We start from the raw sequence: 22,350 nt of genomic DNA on the forward strand, positions 1-22,350 counted from the left end.
CCTGCTTCCCTCTCTCTCTCTCTCTCTCTCTCTGCCTGCCTCTCTGTCTACTCGTGATCTCTCTCTGTCAAATAAATAAATAAAATCTTTAAAAAAAAAATAAAATAAGATAATTCAGTTGAAAGGCTATCAAGTATGAAATGGACACCAAAAAAGGTATTGAGATGTAAGTTTATCTAAGTTGACACAAAGATTGAGAGGCAAACCTATAAAAGAAGAAATTTTGTGTCCTCCAGACCTAATAAACTCAAAAGCTTTATAACCTCAGTTTTCAATATCAGTGAAAACTGGTCATATCAGTGAGATGTCCCAGCGGTCATATTGGTGCGACACTCCAAAAGCGAACAAAAGGCATTCACTGAATCAGTTGGCCCTCGAGTACCTTAACAGTGAAACAAAATGCCGAGCTTGATTTTGTCTTTGATCAGGACGATGCCAGTTTTCGCCCTGACCTCTTGACAACGGTTTGCTTTCTCACCTCCCTGCCCTGAGCTTACAAGTATGGATTCTTTGAATTCCATTCCTGGCACTTCTTGACCAGGCTTTGTTCTGAATACTTGATTAAGGCTCAGATGAATTTAGACAAATTCTTATTCAGCTTGGTTTTAGGTCTCTAAGAAAAGTTGGACTCATGATTTCAGTGATTCTGCCTACTGAAACATAAAGATAAGTCACCCTCATGATCATTTTTTTTTTTTACTAAAAGTTTTATCCATTTGTTTCTTTTCCAGAGCTATCGTGAAAGAAAATCAAGTTAAAGGCAGCAAAGAGTCCTATAACATCAATATCTTATTATATTCCAGTTACTCAGAACACTCACAATAATGAAATTCTAGAGAGACAACCTATATCCACACACATATCAAATTATTACTCAAGTGTGGAACTAGATTTCAGAATTACTTCCACATCAAGTCTTTTTCCACAATAATGTTCACTTCATCTGCTTTCCCTAAGTAGATATTTAACCTTCCAGAACTCCTTTGTTTAAACCCCAGGAATGCCTGACACACAGTGGGCTCTTCACATGTGCTTGGTTTGAGGGATTGAATTGGCAGATTTCAAACCGGCACAAAAACCTCAGTGCATGTGGTCCATGGACGCACATTAGGAGGAAAGTCCTATCTGCACTCTCCTGTACTGGGGGCGTGTGGGGAGGAGGCATGTGTTGGTCAGTGCAGGGGACAAAAGAACTTGTCCTCGTTTATAGGACTGTTACCTGCTGAGGAAAGAGAATGGCCCAGCCAAAGCTAGCCATTGGGCCTGAGGCTGCCCCACCACTGCCGTCCCTGAGGACACACAGAAAGGTTATTATAGCTCTTCATTTCTTTATCTTCTTGCCTGAGAGCTTTCAGGCAGCTACACTACTGATCTTAGCTAGAAAAGTCCCCAGTAGCATAACTTATTGGGAAGGGCAAGGACCTAGAAATCAGAGAGACCTTATTTCAACTCTGTCCTCTGCTGTTATTTGTCCTCAGGCAGAATTTGGATGCGTAAGGCTCTTAAATGGCCAGAATTAATGACTAAAATTAATAAGGTGCTCTCTGGCATGAATACAATTAAAGTACTGGATGGAGGTGCAGCTATGCATTTAAACAAGTAGAACCTGGCTTGACATCACATCAGAAAGCCCCAGAGGGTTCAGCTGACCGCAATGCGGGCAAGTTAACCATGAGCCCGCATTGTTTGGCTGGTGCTTAAGAGACCATAATCACATTTCAGCTGCATTTGAACAAGTTTGATGCCTCTAGTAAATAAAGTTGTATTCTCTATGCTACTGGAAGCCTTCAAGGAGTACTGCATTCAGTTCTGGGTTTATTTTGAAGAGGATATTGCTGACCGAAGAGTATTCAGAGAAAAGAAATCAGGAGAGTGGAGGGTCTTAAGAGCAACAGTTGAAAGAACTTTCCTAACAGATTTCCTAACAGATGCCTCAGTCCTCAAGCGTCTACAAGGTTGACAGGTGGAGTAGATCCTTTCTGCATTCACTGGCTCAGCTAACATCTCATGAGCTTTTGTGAGATTCAGAGCACTGTGATAGGTGCTGTGGGATACAGAGACTGGCGATACAGGGCCAACCTCAAGGCACTAACAATTAAGGAAGATGAAAACAAAGAGTCTGGGATCTCCAGTTTTCATTCCAACCCTGTTACCCACTGGGCATGTGACGTTCAGCAGCTTCTTAACTCACCCTAACTTGGTGTTTTTTATTTATAAAGCACCAGTGCAGAATTTTTCTGGGGATTAAATGAGATAAATATCTGTCAAAAGAATGAGAAGTCAGTAATTGATGGAAACCAACAAGATGGGGGAAGGGAACTTTTGCACGGAACTTCAAAGGGCAAAAGGGAGTTTGCTGGGTGGTGATGGGGAAAAGGAAGAAGAGCATTCCAGGTTGATGGGACAGTATGAACAGAGATGGAGATACTAAAAATAAATAGCTTTTGGGAGGCTAGCAAATAATACCGAGGCTGGAGTGCAGAAGAGGAATAAAGAACGATAAGGCTGGAAAAATACAATAACACTGAATTACAACTGCCCTAGAATGATATGCCAAGGAGTCTCTGGGCGGTGGACGGCTATTGAAGGGAATATAGGCAAGTCAACCTGTGTACAAATTCATGCAATAATTAAAGACTGAAGCCAGGGAAGCAAGTGAAAGCATCACTGTAGGAGTCTGAGCAAGAGATTATGAGGAAATGACTTAAAATAATGGTGGTGGCATTGAAAGCAAGGCGACAAAATGTGGGAGGTGAGCAGTAAAGGTGAGGGGAAGTAAAGACACCTCCATGTGTTGTAACGTCGGTATTAAGGAGAATGTTGATGCCATGAACTAACATAGGAAACACAGAAGGAGGGATAAAACTGACTCAGAAGCTGATGAGTTCAATTGTGGGAAATGCTGAATTTCAGTCGGCTGTGGAATAACCCATAAGGAAATTCCCACCAGCATTGTTGGAAAGATAGTTCTGGAGCCCCTGAGAGGCATCAGGGTTAGAGATGGAGATCTGAGAGGAGGTATACTTAGAGAGCAAGAGTGTATTGTCAAACATAAACAGACTTGGGTTTGAACTCTGCCTTCAACATGAACTAGCTGTGTGGCCTTAGACAAATTATTTATCATCAAAGCTTTAATTTCCTTAATTGTAAAATTGGGAAAATTATACATACTTCAAAGACTTTGCTTATTGCATACCATCTGGTTGCCATTTGTCACCGTCACTGTCCACCATAACCATCATTGCTGAAACCATTAAGGTAGATGAACTTGGCTAGGAATTGAAAGTAATTAAGTAGAAAAAAGGGTTGAGGAATGAATCTTCAGGAACAGTTATTAAGGGATACATGGCAGAACGAGCTTGAAAGGAGCTCAGGAGCAGTCATGAAGGGAGGCAAAAGACCAGAACAGCAAAATCCCATGAAGGACAAGAGAGGAGAATTTCAAGGAGGGAATCCTTAAAAGTGTCTAATGCCACAAAGAAGTTGGGGAGGAAAAAGAAAAAAAAAAGGCATTGGGTATAGTGATTTGAAGGTTATCCTTGTTTATGGACCTATTACCTATATGGTACGAGTGGAGTCACAAATGTCACAGGATTCAAAATGGAAATTTTGCCCAGCCTGCAAGGGGATGTGTCTCAGACACTAAAGTAAACTGTGAGGTAGATCACTTTCTAGAAATTTCAAAGTAGATCTGAACAAATTACATGCCTTAGTTTTCTTACCCATTTCAAAAGTGAAAAAGGCATCATGTTCTCAGAGAGCAAGGGGATTTGTAAGAAGGACTTCTTCAGAGAGAGCTGTGCTATGAATTCCCTCACTCCAAAAGAGGGGAGATACTTCTCTTCATCTCAGGTAGTGCTTCACTGCAGATCGGAAGAGACTGGACAGTGTCATCTACAGAGAGAGGGGAATAGCATTCTGGCGGCTGAGTGTTCAGTTTTGACTGGAGAAATACTGACAGCAGAGTAAAGGAGACCTCGTTGCATGGAGTGTTGTTGTTGGGGGAGAAGGACATGTGAGTGTGTTGATGGATCTGAGGGTGTGAGTTGGCAAGGAGCTAACTTAAATTCTTCCTAAGAGGATCTTCTGAGGCCAACAGGGGGAGTTCTGGAAAACAAGGACTAAGGGAGAAACACCCAAAACTGGAAGAAACTGAACTGACCACATCAAAGAAGAAGAGAGGAATGTTCCCAGTGAGAATCCCTGAAGAACCCATAAAAACACCCAGAAGAGAAGTTGGCTTAATATAACATCTGTGGAACCCAGACAGCCTGAAGCCATCTTACAACAGTGCTGTCATGTAAGGACTCCCCACCTCCCCTTTCTCATCACCCTCCCTTCTCTGTTCCAACACTGAAAGGATCAAAACAACAAGGAGGAGGTAAGTGAAAAAGGAGAACCCTACCTTTTTCCCTCAGAGAAAGGACTGACTACATTGGGCCCTGGGTGGGTATGGGAAAAGAATTTCAGTTTTGAATGACTATTGCCTGGGTCTAGTGATTTTCATTTCTAGATTGAGATGGTGATTTGTAGCTAGAAGAGTCCATAATACCTTTTACTATCTCAGGAGGGAAGAGAAAAGTCTTGAGATTTGTGCCTCAGCGTCATAGAGTAGCAAAAGAACTTCTACTACTACATAACTTTAAAAGGCTAGTGGAAGACAATTTTTTAATGAAAAAAAGATGTATAAAAAGTGAGTCAGAATGAGGACACAGAGGCCTCAAGGGCGGTAATTTTGCTCTTTAAAAAAATTTTTTTAAGTAATTTTTCCTTTTAAAGCTGTTTGACAGAGAGAGAAAGGGCACTACGGCTTGATTAGATGATAGAGATGACTGAAGGCCCTTTGAAGAGTGGAAAAATTTAGTCGTGGCTGCAGTTTGAAAAGAAAGAGACAGCGAAGAAAGGGTAAAATAACAAATTCCCATGGAGGATAGGAAAGGAACACTGATAAGGTCACAAAGAAGAGTGAAGACAAAATCAAGAACATTGCATTTGCCTTTAGAAAGAACAAGAGGTGCTCGCTTCGGCAGCACATATACTAGAAAGAACAAGAGGCTGTTCTTTGAGACATGAGAGAAGGAGGGAAGTTACAGAGACATTTCGGTTTAGAAGGGAAGGCAAATAAAATAGTGTACAGTAATGACTTGGATCGTTCCCGTGGTCTATGACACCAGCTCATCTTCTGCGAATGAAGGCAAAGGGTGGTATTTACTTACCCCAAAGGGCAGAATCAGGACCTCTGTATACAAGCTGGAGAGAGATTAATTGGGGCCCCTAAACAAGAAAGAACTTATTAAAAAAAAAAAAAAGTCAGCACTGGTGGACAGGGGGATTGGCCTTCTCAAGTGGATGTAAGCTGCAAGACAGAGGGTTCTAGCTGTGGAAGGATGAGCAGCTGTCGCAATGGCGTGTGGGGGATTTCTGCCCAGGGCAGGGCTGCCGGCTGATAGCCTCCAAGACTCCTACTGCGTAGCACTCATTGCCAATGTTATATGTGCGGGGTGTTTCTGCGTCAACAATTCAGGTGTCACTGTGACTAAATACAATAAAAGGAAGCCTGTGCGGACCAGAAGAGAAGGTGTAAAGGAAAGACTGTATGTGTTATACAATGTCTTGGTTTCCCGAGTAGAAAATCATCTCTTTGTAGCAAAGGAACTAGCTTGTGCTGGAGTTAGAGCTTGTCTCCAAAAGATAATACTCTATAAGTCTCCGTAGCTTGGCAGCTATGAAATTTGGAAATATCACTATGTTCTGGGGAACTTTATATTTAGGCATGAGCTGAAGTGTAGCTCTCGTGGACAAACCCCTCGAGCTTTACCATGGCTGAGAGGCGAATGGGAACCTGCTAACAAGAGCAGAGCACATTACCAGTGTGCTCTCCGGGACTCCAAACAAACAAACAAAAACCGTAAAACCCTCTATTTCAAGCATCAGCCTGCACTCTATAAATCAGTGCAGTTAAGATTACACCAGATTTTCTGCGCGACAATGAAATGTCACAGAAATTTGGCCATTATTCAATAAGACAATTATCACTTAGTTTTCTTTTTCTAAGTAAGAACTACACATTCCCAGAATTAACATTTACTAAAACAATAAAATATTCTAGCACGAAGTACTATGCACCTCAAAGAAATCTGCCCCCAGACTCAATTTAAACTGGTCACATAATTCAATTAAAATTTAAATCCGAAAAGAGAAGTCCATCTGTTGTGACCCCATTAGTTATTCTCCACGGTATTTTTCCAAAGGAATAAAATACACTACAGCAATGAGCACCAAGTAATATTTTGAGTCAAAGTTCAGTACCAGAGATCCTTTGACATCTTTCGACACAGGCAATATTAAAAGTCATACAATGGGTCATATTTCATGTGCCAAGGCTGATAGTTATTTGCGCCTACTATACTCCCTGGCACAGGCTAAGTTAGCTTAGCTTATTGAATAAATGAATGGATGCATGAAAGAATGAATGAATTTTGTTAGCAGTAACTCAAAACCCACTGTGTGAGGAGGCCTTGTCTCTATCCAGACTCTGAGCATTTTCCTGGTATTCACAATGACCTTGTGGTTTCCCAGCATTGCCAGCCCCAGGACAGGGCAGCGGGCCACCCAAAATCCCTTTTACCAAAATCCTTTGGCACATACAGGCTGGGATCCCTAAACGTGGTCCATTTGCAAAGTCTGACTGGATCTAAATGTGGTTTGGTTTAATCTTCCAGAGATTCCCTCCAGAGAAGAGTGGAAATTTTCCAAGGTCCCTTTACTCCCTCTTACCTCCTCCACAGGAATTAAAGTTGAGAGAGGGAAGAAAGGAATAGATAATTGCTTTTTGGTTCTAAAGAGCACCCAAACCAAATCTTGGTGACATCTGCCTCCAATTAAGCCCTGCAAATGAATGTATGTGGCTGAGCCCAGCTGCAGTCCGCTAGGAGGGATATTTCAACTGAAGTGTCATTCACTAACATCATTCACCAAGTAATAAGGAACACAGTTTTGAACGTGCTTTGACATTTATTATCTCATTTGAGGTCCATTACAACCCAGGAAAAAAAGGTGTTTCCCAGAATAGGAAGCAGGCTGGGAGATACAAAGACCACACAGCAAGTAGGACATGGAGCTTAACTACACCAGTCTTCTAACTCTACTCACATACTGTTTCTACTATTCTTGGTTCTAACCCCATTTTCTTACTACCCAGAACTGGGAAAACACTCAGGGATCATTGCTCGGTGAACGGTGCCTAATACAACTTCTGTCTCCTCTCATTGAGGACATGGGTTCCTGGAATGTAGTCATGATGGAGTATTTCTAGAGATGTTTACCAAGTGGATTCTGGGAACCCAATACCAGGGGGTCCATAAGAGAAGCCAAGGAAATGTTCTTACTAGAATCACATACCCAAGAAGAACTTTGCATTCCAGATGGGGGTGTCTAGTGCAGGGAGAAGTTGGACTGGCATTCCCCAGAAACAGGACGTTATGCACACACATGGACACACACTTACTGTATCCTAAAAGTCTTAGTGCACTTGTGAACTTTCGTAACTTCGAAAGTATGGATGCTACCAACTTACAAAAATCATGTGAAAGCCCAATTATTTTTTTGTCTATTCTTCTACACTATACTTACTAGACTTCTGTAGTAGTTTTGTGAATTTTGAAGAACATTTATTCATTTTAACTTTTTTCTTCAGTCAACATTTGCCATGTTCAATCAGAGGGGCTGAAAGGTATTATCATAGAGGACATGCCTACAATCCAGACCGCAAATGAGCCACATCTCACAAGAAGCCTGCAGTCAACTAAAATGTTCACATGTTCTCCTGTTAAAACTACATTACTCCTGACTAAGCTGGTTTAAAACTGGCTTTCTTTTCAATGAAAAAATACCTAAAGCACTACTCTTTGTTAATACCAATTCAATTTTATCTTCTTGGATACAATCCATTCCGCTAAAATCCTTGTGGATCCTTGCTTTCCTACCAGATAATTTCATTCACACACCACCCGCGTTCTCAAATGGCCATTTCTTGTCACATTAAACTATACAGAATCCAAGGAATAACCCTATTGCCATGACTCTTAGCACACAAACAGTCCCTCCCTTCAGGGACCTCATGGGTCAATTCTAATAGCGATCTCCTCCAACACAGTGACATCAATCTGTAAATAAGTACTTCTTGGACAGGCCAGTTCTATCAACTAAAAATAGAGCCATCCCATGGACTTCAGACCATATATTTTTATCTTATTCAGAAGGAGTTCAAGAGAGGTTCTGTCAAATGCACTGCTGACCAGTACACTTCTCAGACCATTTCAGGGCATTCTTCTCACACCCCAGGTGAGTGACGCTACCTACAAAAGGCCAAAAGAGGGGATAGTCTTGTCACAGCAATCTTGTCTATGTCTTCTACTCATTAATATAAAGCTATAACAGCACAAATCGAAAGACAGGTCAAAACAAACAAATTAAAAGTGAGTTTACTTGTAACTCAAGTTCAACTAAAATCCAGACAACCTCAAACATCTTTCTGTGGGTTGAATTGTGCCCCACAAAAGATAAGTTGAGCTTCTAACCCTGGTACCTGTGAATGTGACCTTATTTGGAAATAGGGTCTCTGCAGATGTAACCATGTTAAAATGAAGTCATACTGGGTTAGGACGGACCTTAATCCAATAACTGGTGTCCTTATAAGAAGAGGGAAATTCGGACAGACAGAGAAGGCCTCATGAGGTTGAAGGAAGAGACTAGAGCAATGCTGCAGTAGCAGCCAAAGGATTCCAAGCCAGCTACCGGCAGGAGCTAGTATTATAGTTTTGAAGGATTCTTATTCAAGCCGTCAGAGGGAGCACAGATTTTCCCTATACCTTGAGTTTGGACTTTGGCCCCCAGAACTGTTGAAGAATCAATTTCTGTTGTGGGAAGCCACCCAATTCATGGTGATTGGTTAACAGCAGGCTTAGGAAACTCATACAACATCTATGCAGAAATGTGTAAGTTTGAAGTAATACCTATTAACATCAGAATCAAGAGCACTCAGGAACTAGTAAAAAGAGAGAGTGAGAGATATATTTAGATTCCTGAGCAGGTGGCAGGCCCAGCAGGGGTGAGGTACATGGGTGAATAAACAGGCCGAGCAAGTTTGAGGGTGCTGGCTTGAGGCTGGGGGGGTGGGCAGGCAGACAGAAGGTGATATGCTGCGACAGGCTCCTCACCAAGGACTTAACTTCCTCTCCCCCCAGGTGAGAGATAGGCATTTCTCAACAAAATCCTGTCACTTTTTAATGGCACCAAAAATCGCAAATTCGTCAGTTTATCATCAATATATAAGCAAAACTATGTTAAGCTTCCTGTCTCCAATTTGGCATTTTCCTTGCCTGTGCTTCATCGTTCTAAATGAGACAGCAGCCCATGCAGGGGAAGGAGCTGTTGGCCTGTCTGTCTCTATATATAGTGCTATAGCCACCATTTTTCGAAGGTGCTAAGATTCCAGTGATTGATGACGATATCGCTAAAATGAGTTACAGTTCAAGATGGAAAAAGGAAGGCTTTTTTTTTTTTTTTTCCTTCCCATGTGAAAATTTAGGGGAGGAAGGTTCCTCCCTCGTAGCTTCTAATATCGATCTGGGTCCAATGTAGCCCATGAAATATAAGCCTATGAAGGCAGAATTCCTCATTGGAAAGACCTTATGAGCAGTCTCCCGGAGCTTTCCCAGAAGTAATTAGGGGGATGTATTATTGCTAATCCTGAGCACACCAGGAGCTGGGTTAATTTTGAAAGATAAAATAAAAGTGCTGCCTTGTGGCAAAAGGCCATTTCTTGATGCCATTAAATCAAGCACAGCCCTGCTTGAGTATTAATTCCAAAGATGTCTGTACCCCCCGCCGATACTCCTTTTAGGAAGCTACTATGGAACAGGCCAAATGAAGCCTCAATGTGCAAATACCATTTAGCAAGTACAGATAAGCTGGGATAAATCATCTCAGAGCACTTAAAAAAAGATTCAAATTTTAATACATTAGCACTAGAACATGCTGTACAAGCAACAGGGAAATTGCAGTTGTCAATGTGTGAATTTAGTCTCAGAGTAAGTTCATCCAAGGAAGTAAAATCTCAATTTAGATTCTTTCTCTACCCCCTTCCCCCAATCCACGTGTTTCTCTCAGGATGCGGGAGGACACTGTTACTCAGCAAATGGATTTCACACCAAGAAATGGTTAGGGTATATTCATCAGGGGTAAGAATGTGAAGTCCTGACTTTCTCACTGAAATAGTTTGAAGTGGTCTTTCCAAGTGCCAAACCATGCGCGATGGGCTAGGTGTTGCGATTCACGTGTGTGCAGTGCGCCATTATGCACACGTGCAGATATCAATCTGTCTATCTGCCTGCATTCTTTTTTTTTTAAGATTTTATTTATTTATTTGACAGACAGAGATCACAAGTAGGCAGAGAGGCAGACGGCGGTGGGGGGGGGGGGGGAGCAGGCTCCCCGCTGAGCAGAGAGCCCAACGCAGGGCTCGATCCCAGGATCCTGAGACCACGACCTGAGCCAAAGGCAGAGGCTTTAACCCACTGAGCCACCCAGGTGCCCCTGCCTGCATTCTTTTTAATGAGAAAGGATTCTCAAGGGAAATCACAATGGATTTTCTGGTACTTTTTTCTGTTGTACTTTCCAGAAAGCCCGTCTGCCTGCTGTCGGCAGGGAATAGGACAGGCTGCCGTGTCTGGTGTGAGAGCATAGTGTAGGAAAGGGAAAGCCCAGCCCAGGGCCTTCACTGTCAGGGGGCTAGGCTGGGGAGAGGCCCCAAGTTTCCCTGGGGGCTGGATAGAGGCCTTGGCATCCTCAGGTCCACAGTGCTGTTTTGAAACTGAACTATATTCCAGTTGGAATTTGACAGGTTGTTTCCTATCAAAGCAACAAATGAAACTTTCATTTCAGAACGCATGGTTCCTTCAGCTTGTTCTATCAGAAGCAGATATTTTCTTTAAATTGAAAGTCAAGGCAGTTTATTTTCCTCAAAACTGTGCTGTGGGTTCCCGCCTGACTCCTAACATTCTCTTGTTCTACACAAAATGGCAAGGCTGTCTCATTCTGTAGAAGGAAAGGGTAGGTTGGGGAGAGGCCTCTCTGAGGGCTCCCTGTGCTGGTGTATTTTCATAGTATCTTTGCTCCCAAAGGGCACATCAACTAGAGATAAAGATGGAATGTATTTAAAGTTTTCTCGAGAGAAAGAGATACCTTCCAGTTAGGTTCTTTGAACCAAAATAACTTAAATCTCTTCAAATGACACTTCTGTCATATTAACTATCTATCTAACATATTTTATCATATATGTACTTTCATTGGGCATTTGAAGTTTTCACAATCAGGGGCAATCTCTCTTATTCCTATCCCTCCCCACACACCCTAAGTCATTTTTAAATGATAAAATAATTGTACTAGGTTTAAATGCATATAGATGATCTACATACATATGTATTAATACAAATACTGAAGGAACGTGCTTCAGCTGTGGGAGGGTGGGACCCCCAATATCACATCACTTATCCAATCCTGTAAGTGCTCAAGTGTTTCCCATCCCCTTCATCAAAAGCTCACTAATTTGTTTCTGCATGCATTTAAGCAGAAAATTCATTACCACTTCAAAAAGCATTTCCAACTACCTTGTGTCTGAATTGTCCATAAATATGTGATATTCCCCTAATTAAATTAGAAGTAATATGATTAAGGAGAGGTCTCTTCTGTCAGGGCAATAATCTTTCCTGTGATGCTGGTAAGATTCTGAAATGACTATAGCATCAGAAAAGAATCTTTCTTGAAGTCACAACCTTTCATATTCATTTCTCGAGACAGGTCTTTCCCTATTAATCAACTGTCTCTTCTTCATCTATTACAATCACATTTCAATTTGAACCAAAGGATGCTACCCTCCTCCTCTTTGTTCCCTCACAGATGCTAATGACATACAAATTCAGTAGTAGTTAAAGGAAAAGGGATGATGCCAGGCCACTCTCCCTCCCAGTTAGGAACCAGAAGAGGCTAGGGAAAGCTCCACCTAGAAACACACTCAATAATTTTATGATCACAAATTTCTCAACTACACATGTTGACCAAAACAGAGCATTAAAAACGTAGAAATCTGCATCCTGGTTTTCTATAAAACATCAATTTAGTTATTAAGTGGTTATAAATTAGCCATTGGTAATTTACTCTTCTGAATGATTTAACCTTCCCAATTATCATTTCATCTGTTTTCTATATAAAAAAAAAATCAAAGAAATTCGAGATATGAAAAAGACATGCTGGGCGAGGATCTGAAACTGATTTGGTAGCTCTGGGGTTGACATAATCTTGGCCTGGTGCGGCTCATTTTGGAAAGCTGCCTCAAATTTCCCCTGGTTTTGAACTTTTTTTTTTTTCCTTACCACTTTCATCTAGCAAGAAATCATCCTGGTAACGGAACTTCTCCGGTCCACATGCAATAAAAATGTCATCGTCACCAAAAAAGTCCTGAAGGCACATCACCTACAAGAGAAAAGCATGGCACTCAGCAAGGGGTCGGTAGAACAGCAATTACAACATTGCATCCCTGCAAGCCCACATCTGCATAAAGCCACTTCCCACATCTAATGGAATCAACAGGAAAGCTTCTCCAGAGGAATTTCAAAAGAAGGTTTCCAGCATCTGTTACTCGTAAGAAACATGTTACATTTCAGTTGTGTAGGAAGACGGGATAGGGAAAATAGAACCAGTAACTGTCACATTTATTACTTGACATATCAATAGGCCATGAGGTAAGAGCTCTCTATTTTCATAACAGAGTGGATGCAGCGACACGACACGTGGGAAAGGAACACCCCTTTATTCATTTGAATGTAATATTCCTCGATGGCAATAAAAGCCAACGCCTGATTTTAGCAACAAATACAGTAGACGTGCGGTGATCACTGTTTGGGGTAACTACTGAAGAAAATTATCTGAATCGTAATATAAATACAATGATCTCCTTTAGACTCATTCTACCTCCGGTTGAAAGAAAAGTAGAAGTCCTCGTAAAAGGAATAACAAAATAGATATTTCTGAGACCCAGATATAGACACTAGGCAACCGTATGCCCACCACTCAAGTTAGGCTAAACTTGAAAACTCCCGTGCTACCCAGCTTCTCGTAGATAGGCAAAAGCAAAGTTTTAAAACACCTTTTGATATTTATTCAACTTATTCTCCAATGAGGACTTTAAGAGAGCTAAACGTTGTTTTTCAGGTACATGTGGTCAAAAGGAGTAATTTCCAGCATACTGCTCTCTGTTGTTGGATACATGGTGAAATATTTTGTTCACAAAATGTATGATGCCAACAGAAGGCACTGGAACACTGCTGATTTCTATTTTCAATTTCCTTTGCTTGGAGCACACCATGAAGCAGCCATATTCAGAGCTGTATGAAACAGACTTTCTAATAGCATTTCCCAGGGATGTCTGAGGCCGACAGACAACACCCCCTGGCGTGTTAGATCCTTTTGGCCTGGGTTTACAATCAGATCCTCCCTAACTGGTTTGTAGTCGACTGCAAGGCGTCTCTGGGGGTTCTGCTCTAGGTCAATGCTGGGTAGCACTGTCCTGACACATGGAAGATAATGTAAGACTTACAGTAGTAAGCTGGGAGAACACTGCATGACTTAGAGGTCCCAAATACAATGATGTGTAGCCTTCAGATAGTTTTTCCAAATAAGCTCTCATTTCCAAATAATTGCTTGGCTGAAATTTTAAGAATGACATTTCTAGAATAGTTTGATAATAAACACTAAGTATAAATGAGGTACATCCATGACGTATTTCTGGAAAGTTTGAAAAAATAGGTGGTTTAAGAGGGATGTTGTAACAATTAAGGAAAATGGACTATAAAGATCTTGAAGAGTGGTGTCAGAAGCTCCGATCTTCTACTTGGGATAAAAAGAGGGCCTTTGTGGGCGCCTGGGTGGCTCAGTCAGTTAAGTGTCTGCTTTCGGTGCAGGTCATGATCCCAGGGTCCTGGGATCGAGCCCTGCATTGGGCTCCCTGCTTATCAGGGACCTTGGTTTTCCCTCTCCTACTCCCCCTGCTTGTGCATTCTCTCTCTCTGTCTCTCTCTCTGTCTCTCTCTCTGTTAAATAAATAAAATCTTTAAAACAAAACAAAATAAAAAAAACAGGCCCTTTGCACCTGGGTGACTCGGAGGCTATGCCTCTGCCTTTGGTCATGATCTCAGCGTCCTGGGATGGAGGCCCACATTCGGGTCCCTGCTCCGCAAGAAGCCTGCTTCTCCCTCTCCCACTCCCCCTGCTGTGTTCCCTCTCTCACTGTAATCTTAAAAAGCAAACAAACAAACAAAAAAACAGGCCCTTTGAATTCAGAATCCACTCTATGTCACTCCTCCCTTTCTGTCTGATCCCAGCTGTGGCCCTGTCCATCTTTATCTTCAGGACAAGCACCCCACCCCAGCCTTCATGATCAGCAGTTGATATCAACTCAACCAACCTGCACAGGCCATTTTCACCTTACACATGTTAAGTCTTTACTGAGCCTACTATGCGCCAGTTAACATAGAGCATATACACACAAAAATAAAACATGATCTATCCCTCGGGCAAAAAATGTGAAAAATTGGGGCGCCTGGGTGGCTCAGTGGGTTAAAGCCTCTGCCTTCGGCTCAGGTCATGATCTCAGGGTCCTGGGATCGAGCCCCGCATCGGGCTCTCTGCTCCGCGGGGAGCCTGCTTCCTCCCCTCTCTCTCTGCCTGCCTCTATGCCTACTTGTGATCTCTCTCTCTCTCTCTCTGTCAAATAAATAAAATCTTAAAAAAAAATGTGAAAAATTAACCTTAAAAGGCAGTATTTCTTAGAGTATGAATGGTTAATATGTTTTGTGCAAAAAAAGGAGGGGGGGGTCCTCTGGCCAAACAGATTTGGCAAATACTGAATTCATCTGATATAAACAGGTTTTTTTTTTTTTTTAAAGATTTTATTTATTTATTTGACAGACAGAGATCACAAGCAGGCAGAGAGGCAGGCAGAGAGAGAGGAGGAAGCAGGCTCCCCGCTGAGCAGAGAGCCCGATGCGGGGCTCGATTCCAGGACCCTGAGATCATGACCCGAGCCGAAGGCAGGGGCTTTACCCACTGAGCCACCCAGGCGCCCCTAAACAGGTTTCTTTATTTCTGGTCCTTGCAAATCCTTCATGTGCTCACGTACATCACAACTCCAAAGAGAAGATAGAAAATACAGTATTTCCCAACCTTATTTGATTTTAGAACTCTCTCCTTCTCACAGCATCTTATGGACTAATGCATGATGGAGCTCCTTTTGGTTCTGCAGTGACCGCCAGAGGGGAAAAGAGCTCAGGGACCACACAATGGAAATTAACATAACGCACTCTCCCGGGCAGCCATATTTCCCTAGCTGATAAACATTTATCATGGGCCTGCTCTGAGCTATGCTGTGTGCCAAACATTATGAAAACAAATCTCTAATAGATGAAAAATACTGTTTTCCAAAGGCAATTGTCCTTTCATTCCACATATTCCCATCATTTGTATTCTAGAACATCAGATTGCCACACAGATCACATTCATCTATGTGGGCATGTTTTATGCTATTGCTAAGCAGGCTGATAACTACCCTCAAAACTCCAGCACACAATAAGCCGATTGCCAGCTAACTAACTCCCTTCCATCATATACCCAGGACTGTCCTCTAAGCCCGAGACTCAAAGAACAGAACAGCCAATGATCCGGCTTGGACAGTTTAGGTTTAATTCTGTTGGCAAGTGGGAAATGAAACATGATGAACTTTTGATGTTGTTTCCAACTCCAGGATTCCAAGACCATAAAAGGAATGCAGCGATTGTTAAAGAAAAGTAACTGTCATCACCCAGCGCAGAAAGACAGGGAAAAGTCATTTCAGTGCCAAGCAACATGTATTCATTTACCTCTCAATCTTCAGTGACTAAAATCAAAGAATTTGTTGAACTATCAGAAACTGTAATGTCTTCTGTGCTCTCTGCTCTGGCATCATTTAGCCATTTCCCTCTCACAACCTCCCAGCACAGAAGGTGCGTATGGTCAGTAGATCAAATTCAAAGTTATAAACCTGCTCCTTGTTAGAAACTTCGATAAAAGATTTGATAGAAAAGGAGGCTTAAAGATGGATTTAGGATAATCTATGCATTTCTATTATCCATGCTTTCACTCTCTATCATGACTTAGAGGTGGCTGTAATGTATTCCATCTAATAAAAAAAAGTAACAGAAGAAGATGTATAACCCTCTTCTGTAGGCCAGTATACTGTTAGAGTTTTCCTTTGGCATTACTGGACACACTAATATCAAAGGATTACCAATGTTTTGCATAAAGATCTGATTTTATATATCTACAAGTGTATTCTTTTTTAAATTTGAGGTTCTCAAAATTCAGGATTACCAGCTGAAAAAAAAATTCCACTTATGTATTAACATCTCTCAAACCTAGGCCTTTTCCTGTCCTCCTTCTCTTTACCCCCATTACCACATCAGTCCAGAGCTTATCCTCCTACCTGTGGACCTTGGCATTTCCCTCTGGTGCATTTTTCTCACTCCTACCTCCTTTCTCTCCAATCCATCCTGTTTAATTCTGCTAATCTACTCTTTCTTTTAAACTTCCAAAATCTCTGTTCATGACTCAGAAAAACATCAATGGCTTGCCATCATCAAGTTAAAGTTCATCTTGAGTCTGACATTCTATCTGGTTCCAACCTACTTTTCAAGTCTATAGGAGTCATGCCATGTACCTGGTACTTAATAAACATTTATTGGCTGGATGCATGGATGGTTGCTTCGATGGATGGATGGATGGATGGATGGATGGATGGATGGATGGATTGGATGTTTAGATGGATGGATGGATGGATGGATTGGATGTTTAGATGGATGGATGGATGGATGGATGTTTGGATAGATATGGATGCATGGATGAATGGATATAAGGACAAATGCAAAGGCTATGGTCTCACCTAAAACACATTCCAATTTAGCTGCTTTACATATTCTTCTCAAAAAAGGGATTCTTCCTCCCTACTTGCAAGGATTTTTGTATGACCATTTTTTTTTCACTTGGTATCCCCTCCTACCTAACTCTTCGCCTATTCAAATCTCTGCTATGACTCAAGGCTCAGTTGAAGATTCAAGCCTTACCTTCTCTATCCATTCCAATCCAAAGTGACTTACCCCTGCCCTGAAACCCTAGTCACCATTCAATAAATGTTTATTAAACACATATTATTTACTAACCACAGTGCTAGGCCTTGAGAATACAACTGTTCTCATCCTTCATCTCTTCTCTTCCAGTACATATGTGTATAGACTTACACTCCAAAGAATTCCCAGCACACTGTTGTGAATTATTAATTCAGCAGAAAGTAAACTGCATTCTCTACCAGTGGTTTATGTTATGGGACTGGAGTCAGGTGGCTGAGTTGCAGTCTTTGCACTGTGACTACCTCTGACTTGGGCGAGTTAGGAAATCCCAGTCAGCTATCTTGAAACACATCCCATTTCTAAAGACCCCACATTTAGTCAGGGCAGAGGTAGGGCCTCCTGTTGGATGGGATTCTTCAGCACCAGAGAGACATCTGCTCTGGCACAATTTCCGAAGAGCATACTCTGTCATCAAAGCCCAGGTTCTGAATTAACTCAACTCTGTCACTTAGGCGTTCATCTCTTTGTGTCTCATATCAAATATGTTCATCATACTGGTTGCTTTAAAGATTAGATGAGTTATGACTGTGACTCAAAAGGGCATAAGTCCTCGATCCATTTTCATTATTTTTATTAGCTCAAATGCATTTTTACTTCCAAATAAGTATAAGCCAAATGTATACTTAATATAAACAAATAAAACATAAAACAGTATGTCGTTCCTGGGCACTATACCAACAGGCTTCCTTCCTAGGTGAATTTGGATAAAATACAGCATATAGGTGTCCCTTCTCACTTAGGGAATAGGAATTCTACTAGTATAATTACTTTGGTGAAAAGCGTACTTTGAATTAGCATCACAGAAATGGTGCAAGGCTGGTGGAAGTTGCTAACATAGAAGCTGGGATATGGTACACACTTTCCATCAGGCTTCCACTGAAATGATGCTGTGAATGTCATTAATGACTACGGTCACCTGCCAGCACAGGTCTGGTTCTATAAACCGTGTCTGAACTCAGGACCCCCTGGTATCTGTCACAACTTTTAGTTTCATGGGCTCCAGAAATTTGTATTCCTCTGAAAAAACTATCCCTGTCAAAATGTCCCTACATTAGAAAAGAAAGTGTGTGTGTATTACATGTAGTTCATAAAGGAGGGAATCAGTGTATGGCATACAATGCTTAATATTCTATCAATTAATTGGCAGTTCTTACCCAGTTCTTTGGTCATTATATGAAACACTTGATTATAGGAAAACCCCAAAGAAAGACATCCCATTTGTTGCATCAGAGTTTATCACTGATGGCCCTTAGCACAATGCCACACCCACTGTACCTCAAAAAATATGGGTAGTTATAATTGCCAGATGTGTTGGAAAAAGCCCTTTGAGAATCAGGATACCTGGGTTCTGAGACTAGATTTGACATAAACATTGTATACATTTGGAACAGTTCCTTAAGTTCTCTTGGTTATCAGTTTTTACATTGGTTCTACTATGTTTTACCGCAGTCATTTATATGGTGAAGATATAAAGAAAAGATGAAAATTCTTCTTGGTGTGATAACAGCAACAAGAAGAGTTCTATAGGGGCACCTGGGTGGCTCAGTTGGTTAAGCACCTGACTTTGGCTCTGGTTACGACCTCAGGGTCCTGGGATAAAGCCCCACCTTGAGCCCCAAGTTGGGCTCTGTGCTCAGTGGGAAGGCTGCTTCTCTCTCTGCCTCTCTCTCTGCCCCTACCCCCTGCTCCTTCTCTCTCCCTCACTCTCAAAAACATAAATAAAATACTATTTTTATAAAATATTTTTTAAAAAGAATAGTTATATACATTATTACATGTAATCCTCAGTATACATTATTGCATTGAACCCTCCCTGCTGTAAAGGAGACAGACTCTATCAACATAGTTAGATGTTACTTACATCCCAACTGTACACATTTAAAAAACAGCTTAGCCACATACAACAGAAGATGTGTAGAAATTTGAAACAATTCAAAAGCAGGCTCTTAAATACCAAGCTACAGAAAAACAAATCTATTCTAAGCATAGGAATATGTATCCTTACATTTGTGCATTATAAATTTCCGTTGATAAAACCATTTTAATAATACTTATCACATATATTGCACATAAACCGTTTCTAGCAAAAAGTGTCTAATGAGTTTTTTAGAAAGGAAGTTTGAATTATTTCTTTGATCCTAGGAAAACATATTCGGCTTTCTGACTCTTTTTATGTAAAATATGAATTTATATCTTTTCCATTAACTTGTCATTACGCACACTTGTCCCAGGAGAGACTGAGCTGCTTCCAGGGAGTAAAAAGCCACTGTAGACAAATATGGACTTCCCCTCCTCTGAGCTTCCGGTTTGAGTTGCTGTGCACGGACAGAGATTCAAACAAAGGCAATAAAAGCATCTGCTATTTACACATTTCCAAAGCAGGACTGTGGAATCCAGTCCCCCTCACTGGAATGAGATCTCCATGGTGACGCTGACATCACGGAGCCAGGGAGAGTTTCAGCGGTCGCTATATTTACTTTACAAGAGCGCCCTCTACCAACAAAATGGAATATCTCTGCAGCCACAGCCCCATTTTTTTTGAAGCTACACAAGTCATTGTGTCCCTATCACAATTTCCCCTTCTGTGAAACACTAACATATTTTGCCATCACCTACCTAATATATTTAAATGAGATTATGATCACAGAAGTAAAAGCCAAGAAATTCAATCCATTTACTGGAATCACTGACTACAGGATACCCTTTCTGTTTTAATTTCTTTTAAAAATATTTATAGTTTCTTATTCTTCTTGATACCAGTTAAAGGCGACAGACTGAAAGGTTCAGTTTTAAGGAGATGCTCTTTTCCAAAAAGACTTAAAAAATCCAATCACCTGTGCCTCTAAAAGCATCAGAATCAATAACTTCCTTCTTTTTCTGCACAATTCATAATGTGACCATTATAATTAGTTCTCAGTTAAAACTTGGCACATGTGGGTCTTCTCATCCTGCCAAAACCTAATTCTGATAAGGTTTCTCTTCCAAATTCATTCCATACTTGGCTTCTTTTCTCCATTCTTAGCGTTGAGCATTGTTATTCACAAGATACTATAAGTCAAACACTGAATTTTTCTGTTCTATAATCATGTAATTCTATACATTTCTGATTCTAAAATATGTCTATAATTTGCTTTATAGCCAAATATCAGGAAGGTGTTGTCATGTTATTGTCATTAAAAACACATCCTCTATTGTTCCCTTACTTTATCACCTTTTTATTTCTTTGATGATAAACTTAGCAACTGATTATTTATGCTACAATTGTTCTTCTAGCAAGAAATTTCTGATAAAGAAACTCTGGTTATCACCCAGAGAACAATAAAGCCATTAAGAACAGAAATAAATTACTCAAATAATAACAGAGAGAAAAATAAAGATCCTCCAACTACTTTTCACAAGTTTGAAGGTCTAAGACACTTTTTTCTTTTTTTGCAAAAGCAAATAATACTGTTGAAATTCTGAAATGGCTACTACTTACCACTGAAATAATATGCTGATGCTTAAAAACGAGAAAAAAAGAAAATATCCTCTTTTGAAATGCAAGCATTTAATTTGCTGAGTCAAAACAACAACAACAACAACAACCAACAATTATGAAATGGAAAAGTACATTCATTCCTTGATCGTGTTCTCAGCTGCTGGTCTACACGAACATGCAGCTAGGGCAGCATGTCATGGGTCATACTCTGACAGAACACAACTTTCCTTAGAGAAAAAGAGGCACTAAAACACGAGCTAATGTAAGGCATGTGTCAGGGTTCTTGGCAAGCAAGTAAAGTTAGGACACGTGCATTACAATGGTTGGGCTTCGAACCCAGAAAAATAAACCCGACCCTCAAAACCTGTGTCAGGCCAACACCCTCAGATACAGTTTCTCTGGATCGGGAGTTGAAACATTGGTAAAGCAACCAGTTGCTATCTTGCAATTTTGTTAACTCTTACTCAACTTGCACTGACCAGTGAATCACAGTGCTGTGAATTTCCTTCCAGTATTTTCGAAGGAGCCTGAGGCCAGCGCCAAGATCTATGATGTGCCATGCCCCGAAGACACTTGGACTCACTCACATCATTATACTGATTCCTCACCAGGACCCTTTGGTGAAACCTGGTTTTTAAAAAGTTTAGCAAGAAAAATCACCACCCAAAGAATGGGTATCTGGGGCTAAAAACATAAAGATAATCATTCTGTTTTTTCTATTCTTGCACACTGGCTTGTCACTTACAGTTGGAAGCAGAAAATGATATTCCCAAACCTATGGAAGTATGTGTCTGCCAGGAACATTTGTAAATGTTGCTTGACATTGAGGCATGGAATTCGTCACTTTAAACATTTCTATGTCTATTTCTAATCCACTTGCCTGGATATACAGCTTGACATTAAAAGGAATGTTTTAAAATAGGATTCAGACTAGTCTTCTCAAGTAAATGATGTTTTCTAATGACAGTCCTGTAGAGTGAAAATCTCTAAACGGTTGTTGCTACTATCACCAACACTGGCATGAGCGTAAGCACTGCCCCCTGACCATCAACACCATGATCACTGTCACCATCACTACCTCCATGGTGGGAGCCCTCATAAACTCAGGAAGTTTTTGTTGTGTTCTTGTTTGTTTTTCTTACATAAGCTGAGGACAGAGCCTTTTGTCTCCTGGGTGTTCAGTATTGGTCAGGGTTCTATTCCCCAGATACTTAACCTCTTTTAAATGAGAATAACGACCCTAGGAGTACTTAGCACAAATGCAACCTAAAATTACACTCTAAAACTATTAAGTGGAAAAATTACTTTTTTTCTTTATCCTAACTCAAATGTAGCTAATAAAAACATTTATGTAGCATCAAAAATATTACTGGAGAAAAGCACTTCTTCCAAAAATACACTTTAGAGTAAGTCAGCTTTTAAAATTGCCAGTAAAAACATTCCCTGGAACTGTCTGAATAATAGTACCATTTTTGCATAATTGTATTTAGATCCAAGCACAGCTAATAAAAGACTGAGAGAGAGAGTGAGAGATGGCAGTGGTAAGATAAAAAGTTCTACGATCCAAACTGAAGGCTTGGTTTAAAACACTGTTTTTAT

At 40.8% G+C, this 22,350-nt stretch overlaps 1 protein-coding gene across 1 annotated transcript in view; it reads right to left on the bottom strand.

Annotated features, from left to right (window-relative positions):
- LOC111158544 (doublecortin like kinase 1) overlaps positions 1-22,350 on the bottom strand; it is a 353,224-nt gene that overhangs the window by 150,147 nt on the left and 180,727 nt on the right. The window contains exon 4 of the mRNA XM_022520639.1: positions 12,432-12,531. Coding sequence (XP_022376347.1) covers positions 12,432-12,531 — 100 coding nt within the window. The remainder of the gene's footprint in view (positions 1-12,431; positions 12,532-22,350) is intronic.

This window comes from Enhydra lutris, unplaced genomic scaffold (assembly GCF_002288905.1).
Source record: "Enhydra lutris kenyoni isolate GAN:26980312 unplaced genomic scaffold, ASM228890v2 scaffoldscaffold60, whole genome shotgun sequence".
Lineage (NCBI taxonomy): Eukaryota > Metazoa > Chordata > Mammalia > Carnivora > Mustelidae > Enhydra > Enhydra lutris.